The sequence below is a fragment of the Mauremys mutica genome, chromosome 12 (assembly GCF_020497125.1).
Source record: "Mauremys mutica isolate MM-2020 ecotype Southern chromosome 12, ASM2049712v1, whole genome shotgun sequence".
NCBI lineage: Eukaryota > Metazoa > Chordata > Testudines > Geoemydidae > Mauremys > Mauremys mutica.
The window spans coordinates 15,788,127-15,800,822 of NC_059083.1; the positions used below are offsets into that span (position 1 = coordinate 15,788,127).

At 47.4% G+C, this 12,696-nt stretch overlaps 1 protein-coding gene across 1 annotated transcript; it reads right to left on the reverse strand.

Moving 5' to 3' along the window:
• Positions 1–903: 903 nt before the first annotated feature.
• Positions 904–3,651, reverse strand: LOC123345740 (zinc finger protein 501-like). Its single transcript, XM_044982779.1, has 2 exons — positions 3,602–3,651; positions 904–2,540 (listed from the first exon to the last, which is right to left on the reverse strand). The coding sequence occupies exons 1-2, from the start codon at positions 3,633–3,635 to the stop codon at positions 1,261–1,263; spliced, it is 1,314 nt and encodes a 437-aa protein (XP_044838714.1). The 5' UTR covers positions 3,636–3,651; the 3' UTR covers positions 904–1,260.
• Positions 3,652–12,696: the final 9,045 nt, after the last annotated feature.

The following is a 12,696-nucleotide window of genomic DNA, read 5'->3' on the forward strand; positions in this document are numbered from 1 at the left end:
TTATCCCCCAGGGACGTCCTTGGCGTGCATGTGGTGAGTGTGACAGAGAGAGTCTCCGTCAAGGACGCTGTGGAGGGGGGTAGTGGTGACCATCTTGGTTCACAGACTCTCCATTGCCCTCCAGTCGCAGTGATGGACGTCAGCTGGCTTCCCTAGTTTCCTTCCTACCTCTGCTCAGCCTCGTTCACCCAGGAATCACTGATAGACCCAGCAACTCCACAAGCAGCGTCATTTGTAGCCCTTTGGGATTCAGGGACAGTTTCACCCAGTGATCCCAGGCTAGTTCCTGTCTCTCTCTAGCCCCAGTGCAGCAAGTTAACAATTCTCAGCCTCGGCTGTCTGGCTCTCCAGAGAAAACCCTGCAGTTTCCCAGCCCTTTATCTCTCTCCCGACCCTATCTCCCATCACTGCAGGGATCCAGTAGGAACTTCCTTCCCCATTTCAGTCTCTGCCTCTTGGCCCCATCGGTGTTTGTGCTGATGGTGCCATATGATAATCATTGTTCCAACAACACTAAGATCTCATGGCAAAGGGTCATAAAATGGTACCAGTAAAATAAGACAGTGTTCTAGCAAGTGGTCATTTGTCTTATGGCGTCCCCACTAAATCTGCAAGATGTCCTGTAAAACAAAACTAATATCTTACTAGGTGACCAAATGGCCTTCAGCAAATAGAGAACAATCCACAATACAGGGTGGACTCTAAGACACTCTCGGTTTCATAATAATCAACATCCCGGAGCTTGTTTCAGATTATTCAAAAATCAGAACAGACTTACCCATGTTCTCCACTTGCCCTGTTTGGAGCCTCCTTAGTTACAAAACTTTTATCATCATCCTAATGAAAGGAGAAAACCAAAACTACTGTCTGCAAATAATCGGAGATTGGTAGGAAAGATACCAGAAGCTGCTTCACCAGTATGTGTACACTGGGATTTAGGCTCAGAACCATCACACAGTGTGGGGGATTCATTTGAATTTCTCTACCAGGTCTGTGACACTTAAATCTCCAGCCCTCATGAGTTTGACTTAGCATGAATGAAATCAAAGACATCTGCAGGGGAATTGGATTTTCAAAAAAAAAAAAAAACTAAAGCCAGTCCTAGTGATGGAACTGATAAAATTTCTCTCCTGTGTGGCGTCTCCAATGTCAATCCCACTTGAAACATTTTCCAAGTTAAAGATATTTACGAGGTCTGTTCCCTGTATGGATTTCCTGATGCCTGATACAAGCTGACCCCAGCTGAAGCGTCTCCAACATTCAAGGTTTCTCTCCCATGTGGATTCTCTGATGTCGAACATGGGTTGATCTCCGACTGAAACTCTTCCCACAGTCGAGGCATTTGTAGGGCTTCTCTCCTGTATGGATTTTGTGATGTTTAATACGGGCAGAGTTGTCAATAAACCTTTTCCCACAGTCCAGGCACTTATACGGTCTCTCTCCTGTGTGAGTCCTTTGATGTGAAATTAGATTGGAGCTCCAGCTGAATCTTTTCCCACACTCGAGGCATTTATAGGGTTTCTCTCCTGTGTGAGTTCTCTGATGTGAAATGAGGTACGCACTCTGATTGAAGCTTTTCCCACAGTCTGGACACTTATAGGGCTTATCTCCCGTGTGGGTTCTCTTGTGTCTAGTAAGGTGCGCGCTCCGATTGAATCTTCTCCCACAGTCGAGGCATTTATAAGGTTTCTCTCCTGTGTGGACTCTCTGATGAATAATAAGGGCAGAACTGTCACTAAATGCTTTCCCGCAATCCAGGCATTTGTAGGGTTTCTCACCCGTGTGGTGCTTCTGATGTCTAACAAGCTGCATGTTCCAATCAAAACTCTCCCCACAGTGCAGGCATTTATAGGGTTTTTCTCCCGTGTGGCTACTCTGATGTGAAATAAGATCTGAGCTCAGAACAAAGCTTTTCCCACAGTCCAGGCATTTATAGGGTTTCTCACCTGTGTGGGTTCTCTCATGCCTAATAAGATGTGAGCTCTGAATGAAACCTTTCCCACAGTCAAGACATTTATAAGGTTGCTCACCTGTGTGGGTTCTCTCATGCCTAATAAGATGTGAACCCTGATTGAAACCTTTCCCACAATCGAGACATTTATAGGGTTTTTCCCCTGTGTGGATCCTCTGATGTGAAATAAGGTTTGCGGTCTGATTGAAACCTTTCGCACAGACAAGGCACTTATACGGTTTCTCTCCAGTGTGGATCCTCTGATGGGAAATAAGATGTGATCTGCGCATAAAGCTTTTCCCACACTCAGTGCATGTGTTTTTTCTCTCTTCTGTGGGGATTCTCTGCTGGGCTGTGGTTTCCTCGAGATCCTCGCAATCTCCACCATGATTTATGGGTTCACAGGTTTTCTTCCCTGGGTCGTATCCCAGCAGCCTCTCTGACCTGCGCTGGTTTTCGCAGGTTTTTCCTGGTTTATGATTCTGGTAAAAATTCCCCTCGGATCTTCCCAATACCATTCCCTGCAGACCCACGTCCTCACCACCTTCCCGCTGTGGATTCTCCTTCTTCTTCACCATCCCAGCACCCCCTGGAATACAGAGAGCGAATCCAGACAGGAGTCATCCCCCGTGCTGGGGAGAAAGTAATGAGAGGGGAACAGCAAAGAGGGGAAAACAGACAACTGCTGGGGAGACTGAGAAAGGGAACATTTACTAAACCCCTCTGTAATTTTTCCTGGTCAGAGGTGCACTGTGATCCATTAAAACTGGGATATTTTTCCTCATCTTCCAAGCATGGAAACTCCTCTGTTTTTAAGCCCTCTCTCTCTGTGTCGTTTCACAGTGTACTGGCACCACAGGGTGAAGCCAGAAACAGAGGTTTTAAAAATAAAATTTAAAAAATAATAAAGCCTCCATGCTTGGAAGAAATAACCCAGTTCTAACAGACAACACAGAGCACCAGGGACACACAAGAGAGAAACTGGATTCTGCCTCCAGATCCCTTCCAACCACCCAGGGGATCATAGAGTCCGGGGGCGGGGAGCTGCTGCCGGATCTCAGTCAGCGTGTGGGTGGGTGACGTCTGCCCCCAAAATGGAGCTAGTCCCAGGAAGGGAGGGGAAGAGACAGGAATGAATACAGACAGGACAAGATGATGCTTCTGCCACCTCTAAGGATGCAGGATAGAGATGAATTAGGTCTCCCTTGTGTTTCCGAGTCTCCTATCCCATGGCTGGGGGAATGGAGCTCAAAGTCTGTCTTAAACGGGCTGTGGGGACTATGGGGTCATTCCCCTGAAATCGCAGGGTCTGTCTGCACAGCTGCTGGGAGGTGTGATCCCCAGCTTGGTAGATGGACAAGCATGAGCGTTAAATAATACCAGTGTGCCTCAGACTAATCACCTGAGTACAACCCTGCTCTACCTCTGGGCATGTCCTCAGGTGGCTAGCCCAAGCCTGCGTGGCTATTTTTAGGCACTAGCTCTAGCAGAACTAGTGCATGTAAATCTACCTGAGCTTGGAATCCTACCTCCCAGATGCTGTGTAGATGTAACCTAAGTGACCAGAGAAGAACCTGAGTAGGAATCAAACTGGCCACATCGCAGACCCACCCCCGGCTTCCAATAACCAAGGCAACACAACTCCCTTACCCAGTGAGGTGACCGTCTCGTAGTTCTCCTGCATGACGTCCCCGTAGAGGGATCTCTGAGCGGGGTCCAGCAGAGCGCCCTGCCCCTGGGTGAAATACACAGCCACCTCCTTGAAAGTCACCGGCATCTGAAACAATAAGCACCAGAGATATAGAATCCCACCTTCACCCTGCTCAGAGCAGCCTGGAGGCTTCAGGAGGGGAGAAAGAGAGAGCTCCTTGTCCCTCCCAGCAGGTGGAGGAGGGCAGGGGCCTTCCCATTTATCACACACCTGCTAGCCAGAGGCTGATACAGGAGATGGAGCCCCTCAGCAGGGTCCAGGGACAGGAATCCCAATCCCATTTCCAGCAGCTGGGTGTGAGGGGACCGGGCCTCTCCCCTGGGTGCCCCCTTTGTATTTCAGAGCAGCCTCTGTCTAGTGGGTTCAGGCTCCAGCACTGAAAGTCCAGTCAATTTTCCCAGCCCTGTTGGTTTCTTTCCCGTTCCAGAAATGGGGAAATTTTTATTCTATCCCCCAAAGGGTCCTGTTCTGAACATTATGCCACAAACTGAAGACGTCCCAGCAGGCTTGTCCCATCCTGTCACCAACTCCCTCGCCCTGTGTATTTCCTGCTCCAGCCCTTCTAACACAAACCCACCAGCAGCCCCCTGAAAATCCCCTCTCTGAACGGGTTTCCCATCCCCCCACAAGATGTGTTGTAGTCACTGGGATCGGGCAGCCCTACCCCTGTGGGGAGCTCCATTTTCAGAGAGTGAAAATTCATACACGGTTACAACCACCGATAACAACAAATGTCGCTAGGAAAAGGCACGCAAAGGTGATAGGCTGGGTCAGCCTCAACAGAAAGTTCTAAATAGACATGGGAGGAGTGGGCCTGAAACCTGGTCTCCTAAAACCCAGGCGAGTGCCCTGCCCCAGGGCTGGAGTCAGTCTCACTCCTTCTTACGCAACACATATGTAACCATTTCTACATGGAACAGCTTCAGTGGGAGAGACTGAGACATACCCTGGAAAACCCCAAAGCCTTTTGCACCAAACTCCAGGAGAGGGTTCACAGCTGAGAGTGACCAAATAGAGAGAGCTGCCTGTGTCCCCTGAGGGACAGGGGAGTATGACCCATCCCTCTCCTCAGCATTTCCTATTGGCTAGCTCAAGCAGCTCCCCACTCAGCATGCTGTGTTTTGTGGATCCAATTTTTAGCTCTGCCCAGGTATAACATAGGGAGACTAACTCAGGGCTGCGGATTCCACTCAGGGGCAGGGCATCTGAACGTTAGGGGCTGCTATGCTGATCTTGTAATGCCTAAATCCCTTGGTACATCCAGCCCGCGGCAATTTTCCCATCAGTATCTGGGAGACACTGGCCCCTTAGCCGAGGGAGGCTCATTAAATATGGAGGAAACAACTTGATTTGCAGATATCAGGGGGAAAGTTTATCATTGTGGAGTTTAATCTCTCACTCACCCAGTCCCCATGTGGTGTTATGGATTTTTAAGGCCAGAAGTGGAAGAGACCATTGAATTTAGAAAACCTAGTCTGACCTCCTGTATGATACAAGCTAGTGCAATTCATCCAGTCACTCCTGCATTGAGCCCAGTCACTTGTGTTGGGCTAAAACACATGTACCAAGGCATCCAGTGCTGAATTTAAGAGATGCAAAATCCACCGCTTCCCTTGTTAGTTTTTTCAGTAGTTAATCACCCTAATTTTCCATTTGTATTTCTTTGGCTTTCACTTTCAGCCATTCTTTCTCCTTTCGCTTTTCTCTGTTAGAATTCAAGAGGTCTTTAGAGCACCTGATCATTTCTTCTTGTAATCAAATCAATGACTCCGGGCAATATTTCTCCTCCCCTATATAATTAAAAAATTAGAGTGCAAACATCAGTGGATTTTGAGGAGATTTTTCTATTCCTATTTGATAACTGAGAGAGGAAATATGGAAATGATTCAGGTGTAAGTTAATTAGAAAGGAGAAGTCAATTAATTTTTCTTAGTAGTGGGTATTTAGAGAAATAAATTCGCAGATAATATATGAATCTATAAATAGAGAAATTGAACAACATTTGAGAGGATTTTATATTAAAATCTGGCAAGTGGAAAAAAGGGAAAAAATCTGAAAGGTTATAGAGTGGTATTTTATTAATGGAGAGTAAAAGGACTAGACTAGTGGTGATTCTGTTGCTATATTTATATATAGGCCTGGCAGAATTTTTTTTTAACTATGTCAATGGATAATATCAATGTTTATTTTTAAGAGTTTCCATTCTGTTTTTATTGATTTAAATTTTCACAGTAGCAGGAAATTACAGGGTGAGTCAGACAATAATTATTTCATGACTGTAGATATTGGGATTAAAAAGTGAAAGCCTTATAACCATTAAAACACACACTGTCAGCGTCACATGTCAAAACATACCAAGTAACTATCCTTAAATCAAACTTTTTAAAGAAGTTTGAGAACATGACCTGTGAAGGAGGCTGAAAGAATTGGGTTTGTTTAGTTTGGAAAAGAGAAGACTGAGAGGGGACATGATAGCAGTTTTCAGGTATACAAAAGGGTGTCATAAGGAGGAGGGAGAAAACTTGTTCATCTTAGCCTCTAAGGATAGAACAAGAAGCAATGGGCTTAAACTGCAGCAAGGGAGGTTTAGGTTGGACATTAGGGAAAAGTTCCTAACTGTCAGGGTGGTTAAACACTGGAATAAATTGCCTAGGGAGGTTGTGGAATCTCCATCTCTGGAGATATTTAAGAGTAGGTTAGATAAATATCTATCCGGGATGGTCTAGACAGTATTTGATCCTGCCATGAGGGCAGGGGACTGGACTTGATGGCCTCTCAAGGTCCCTTCCAGTCCTAGAATCTATGGATCTAAGTTCTCAAGCATTATTTCTCTTACTTTGCCTCTCTGTTCATTTTGATTATTATCCATGGAAATACTTGTTCATCTGTTTGTGTGTGTAGGGTGAAAGTGACGTTTACCCTACAAAAAAAATCTAATTTGTCCAAGCCTATTTATACAGAAGAGAAATGAAATTTGAGCAGATGGATCTCACTATAAACCTCCCCCCCCCCCCTACACCACCAGCAGGTTATTCAGGCTGCCTGGCACATGTGCACTAGGATACAGTCTGTGAGCAGGTCACACTCTGGGCTGTTCAGCAGACCAGGATCCTGCCCGGTTTCAGAGCAGGTGTCGCTGATGGAGCAAACAGGGCCCAGCAGCAGTTCAGGGCTGGGGAGATTCACCCATCGCTGGGGCGCGAAGGGGCCTGTCTCGGGGGAGGGGGGGGCTCAGAGGTTTGTAGCGGGGTTACATTTTCAGATCAACAATAACCCCCCCACTCCTCCTCTCCCCTCCATTTCAGTCTCATTTCTCACCCCTCCCCTCCCTGACAACCCAGCCCCAGGGACACAACAGGGAACCCCCCTGGGCCCGCCCATGCCCCCCCCCCTTCAAGCCGCTCTCCCCCCCGCCGGCCCCGGGGGCAGATCCTGGGCAGAGCCCGGGCGACGACTCGCTGCTGGGGCCGCAGCTCCGGTCCCTCCGCCGGGCGCTTCCCAGCCAGGGAGCAGCTGCCCGGGGCGGCGAGATCTGGGGCCGCTTGTGCAGAGTCACTTTCCCGCCCGGCCCCGGCCCTTCCCCCGCCCCCCCCCCTCACCTGCAGGCTCCGGCTCGGGGCTGGGGCGGGCGGAGCCCGGGGCGGGGGGTTAGTGCCGGGCTCGCCCCGCACGGACCCCGCCGGGGAGCGGCAGCGGCTCAGCCCGGGCTCCCGGCGCACAATGGAGGATCTGACCCGGGAAGATAAACAGAGCCGGGGCCCGGGCAGGCTCTGCCTGTCACACAGACCGGGCCCCGCGCAATTCGCGGCTGGGCTCCTAGGGACGGAGGCTGCTCAGTCGAGGTCCCTTCCAGCCCTACACGTGTGTGATTGTCTGACACCCCCACCCCCGGCTGCTGGGCCGGGCTGCCCCAGGGGCAGAGGCTGCAGGTCTAGCGCTAGGACCCAGAAGGGAGCTGGGGACGGAAGTGAATTCGCTGCAGTAACGCGTGGGTGCTGGTGGATTCCCGGTTCCCTACAAGATCCCCTAGCCCCGGGGGGCGGCTGGTGCTGGGAGCCCGGAGCCCTGGCTGCAGCCGGGAGAGGGGAATCTCCAGCAGGGCCCTTCCCACTGCTCCCCCCCCCCAGGAGCCTCTCCCAGGGCAGAGCCCCCAGCCTAGCCAGCACCTCGCTATAGGGAAGCCGGATCCCCCCACACCAGAGCTGGGATCCCAGCCCCGAGCGGGAGACGCTCCCCACTGATCAGCCCCTGCTCTCAGGCACAGCACACCCTGGAGGGAAGGTAAGCGGGACCTTCATTGCACTCCCCGCACCGAGGGAACGGTGCCTCCCGGTTTCACTCTGGCTGTAGGCAGTGGGGGTGACCCCACTGATTTCCCTACACCCGGCTCTAGGCACCAGCAAACCAAGCACCTGCTTGGAGCGGCACATTTTCAGGGGCATTCCAGCCATTGTGTGTGTGTTTTGTGTTGTTTTTTGCTTCAGGCGGCAAAAGCCTAGAGTAGGTGTAGTGAAGGATATTGCTCCTTGTAGGAACGTGCTACCTGTAGCATTTTCCGATCCGTATAGCTTGTTAGAAGCCGCTATTGTATTAAACTGCTACCCGATGTAGCAAATGCCTACATGGAGCAGTTTCTTGCACGATAATATATGTGAAATTGCTACGGTAGAGATGTGCTAGCTGTAGCAGTTAGTGATATGTATAGATTGTAAGAAACGGCTTCTGTAAAAAGATGCTACTTTATTTGTACATGCTAGAAAACTGGTATCATATTTCTATGCCATTATCACAGTCATTAAGATTTTGAATAGAAACATATCCAGAACTGATCCCTGGAGAACCCCACTGGTTATGTCCATCATATTTATCGTTATGTCCATCTAGGTTTCATTTCCATAGTTTGTTTATGAGGAGGTCATGGAAGACCGTATCAAAAGCCTTACTAAAGGCAAGATAGACCACATATACTGCTTGTAGGCTTGTTACACTGTTAAAGCTATCCAGTTGGTTTTACACGTGAGACTGCTTGAAATACCGTTTTTAGCAAAGTTGGACCTTTTGCTGTTGTGGGTAGCACGGTCCTACAGGTAGCAGTTTCACACGCACACACGTGTATGAAATTGCAAACTGCAGGGATGTGCTTACCTGTAACACTGCAATGTGATGAAGCTACTGTAATTCCTACAGGCAGCAGTTTCTCACGCCACCCGCATGTGAGACTATCTGTAGGAATCAGCTACAATGGCAGCAGGTCCTAACCCCTTGCCAATAATGAGTGGCCATTACGCTGCAGTCTTTCCCAGTGAGCAGGGGCTAGATGATGACTGGCAGTAGCCACTGATACAAGGTGGGTTTAGGGGGTTAGGGGTTCCCCTGGGAGGGGAAACCCAGAATAAGGGGTTACTGTGGGGGCAGCACCCCAAGGTAAAGGGCACTGGGGTCCGGCAGGGACACGAGTGCCAGTGGCAGGTGAGACACTGGCCAGTAGGAGGTGCTCTGTACACTGGAGAGCTAATTCCCTAGACGACCAGCAGGAGGCGCTGCACTGATGAGTCTTGACCTCGCTTCAGTGCCATTGGATTAAAGGAGCTTTTGTGGCAAGAACCACCAGTAGAGCAATGTATGTGTAATGTAACTATGTTAAAAACTCCCACCTTAACCTATTACTTCCCAACTCATGAGGATAAAAGAACTAACACACTGGTGGCGGGGAGAGCCCAGGGCTGGGGCAGCAGGGGGTGCGGGTGGGGGAGGAGGGAGAGCCCAGGGCTTGGGCGGCAGGGGGTGTGGGAGGAGGAGGGCACCGGTGGGGTAGGGGGCGAGAGCCCAGGGCTGGGGTAGGGGACAACCAAAATTTTTTTTGCTTGGGGTGGCAAAAAACCTAGAGCTGGCCCTGCCTGCACCACCCCTGAATCTTCCCCCCACCACACACAAGTTTTGTGAACTAGTTACATGCCAATTTAGTGACTGTTTGGAAATTTGAACTGAAAATGAAACATTAATACACCCTTTAAAAGCATATACAATACAGTGTATGATAAAATACGTGTATCTGAAAACGTAGAACAGATTTGAAAAGTATGATCATAGACTAGCTTCCTTATACAGCTGTTTTTATGACAGTGTCAGTGCATTCATGTCGGTGATGTTGGCCAACCTAATAATTTCAAATGATGATTTGTAAGCAAAGTCTAAATGAGCTCTCCCTGACAGCTAGTGATGAGCTAGGGGCTGTGGGGAAAGGCGTCAGGACCAGATTGTATTTACATTCACACCTAATCTACCTAGATATCCAGCAAACAGAGCTGTGTTGCCCGAGTGATAGATTTTGGCTGGGGTTGGGTTACAAATCACTCGAATGCAGGGGGTGGGGCGGGGGAATGAAATGTTGTTCTTATTGTATGAGTAAAGGGCAGTAGAGCTGTACTTAGCCTGTGCTGATTGAGGGCATCCATAGAGAGGGAGGGGAACGGTGGAGTGAACGGTGGCACAATGAACAACGGTGGCCTGAACGAACAGTGAGCAGCTGGAGGAACGAGCAAGGTGCCTTCTCGTCCCCCACCTGGGAGGTGAACTCCCGTGAAAGCACCTCTGAACTCTGAGTCTCCACTGACCAAGGACAACACCGCTGAGTGGGGTGCGGTGGAGGGAAAAGTGAGGGGCACGTTAAATAAACATTTGTTTGTTGGACTATATTTTAGTCACTTTGCTCCAGAATGCTAGTTTTGTGACTGGGAATGGAAACTTACATAAATATGTTTCCTAGTAGGCCAAGATTTTTAAAATGCATTATTTGCCAAGGTTGTTATCTCACATTGTTGCTATCTTGAGAGGTCATTATGTTGGGGAGTTTCTGTACTAAACATTTTTTATTATTATAATTAATTTTTACATAAGAATGGTCATATTGGGTCAGACCAATGGTCCATATAGCCCAGTATCCTGTCTTCCGACAGTGGTCAAGGCCAGGTGCTTCAGAGGGAATGAACAGAACAGTGAATCATCAAATGATCCATCCTCTCTTGCCCATTCCCAGCTTCTGGCAAACAGGCTAGGGACACTCGGAACATGGGGTTGCATCCCTCCCCATCCTGGCTAATAGCCACTGATGGACCTATTCTCCAGGAATTTATCTAGTTCTTTTTTTAATCCTGTTATAGTTTTGGTCTTCACAGCATCCCCTGGCAAAGAGTTCCACGGGTTGACTTTATGTTGAGTGAAGAAGTTCTTCCTTTTGGTTTTTTTTTTTTTTAACCTGCTGCCTATTAATTTCATTGGGTGACTGCTAGTTCTTGTGTTATGTGAAGGATTAAATAACATTTCCTTATTCACTTTCTTCACACCAGTCAAGATTTTATAGATGTCTATCATATCCCCTCTTAGTCGTCTCTTTTCTAAGCTGAAAGTTCCCAGGCATTTAAATCTCTCCTCCTGTTTCATACCCCTAATCATTTTAGTTGCTCATCTCTGTACCTCTTCCAATTCCAATATATCTTTTTTGGGATGGGGCGACCAGATCTGCATACTGTATTCAAGGTGTGCACGTACCATGGATTTATTTAGAGGCGATATGATATTTTCTGTCTTATCTATCCCTTTCTTAATGATTCCCAACATTCTGTTTACTTTGTTGACTGCCGCGGCACATTGAATGGATATTTTCAGGGAGCCATCCACAATGACTCCAACATCTCTTTGTTGAGTGGTAACAGCTCATTTATACCCCCATCGTTTTGTGTGTATAATTGAGATTGTTTTCCAATGTGCATTACTTTGCATTTCTCAACATTCTGCCATTTTGTTGCCCAGTCACCCAGTTTTGTGAGATCCCTTTGTAACTCTTCGTAGTCTGCTTTGGACTTAACTATCTTGAATAGTTTTGTATCATCTGCAAATTTTGCCACCTCACTGTTTACCCATTTTTCCAGATCATTTATGAATATGTTGAACAGTAATGGTCCCAGTACCAACCCCTCAGGGATACCACTATTTCTCTCTCTTCATTCTGAAAACTGATAACTTATTCCTACCCTTTGCTTCCCAACTTTTAATCAGTTACTGATCCATCAGAGGACTTCCCTCTTATCCCATGAGGGTTTACTTTTCAACAGTCAATTTAAATTAAATATATTTTAAAAAAAATATATATATATATTTTTAGAAATCTAGACCTGTTATGTGTTTTGGTGTATTTTGCATTATCCTTATGTTAAATTTGCATTATCCTAACAAAACATTTACTTTATTCATATCTCTTTTATGTGTTGCAGGTCAAAGTGAAAATGAAAAGACAAAAAACAATACAACAATTTTTCCACTCAAAGGCCTCAAAAACTAACCAAGGTGAAGAACATGTCAAGAACCAAGAATATATCAACATGTCATCTGAAGGTTCAAGTGGTGTATCTACATCTGACCAGCCTGAAGCACAAATACAGCTACCTACTGAAGAAACAGTGTCTCCAAAACCTAAAGGCAGTTCCCGATGTTTGTCTGTCAAAGTGTTCCCATTTATTGGGGTTACAAAAGATGGCTACTGGTGTACCTCTTGCAAAAAAGCTTACAAAGAAGGAAAGCTTCCCAACGCTATAATTGGTAAAAGTGGAGGAGCTTGGTTTGTCAGACCGATCAGCAAAGCCAATGCTGACAAACTACGAGAAAAGGCAGCAAAACACCAGGCCTCTGGACTGCATCGATATGCAGAAAGCCTTATAAGCCCACTTTCAAAGCCAATTTTAGAAATATGTAATGAGGCTGTTAAGAGTGCTGGAGACACAACACAGTTCATGCAAACAAACATGGCTGTGGCATCCTACTTTCTATTTAAGCAAGAGATACCACACACTACAAACTGGAGGCCAATGTTAAGTGCATTGTCATTTGTTCACCCTGAAGTTGAACACTGGTTCCGAACAAGACCAGCAAATGCTCACTATCTTTCTGCAATAAACTCAGCTGACTGGTTAGAAGCATGTGGTGCAACAGTGAAAGACTCAACAGTGGAAAAAGTGAAGACTTCTCTTGCCACATTCAA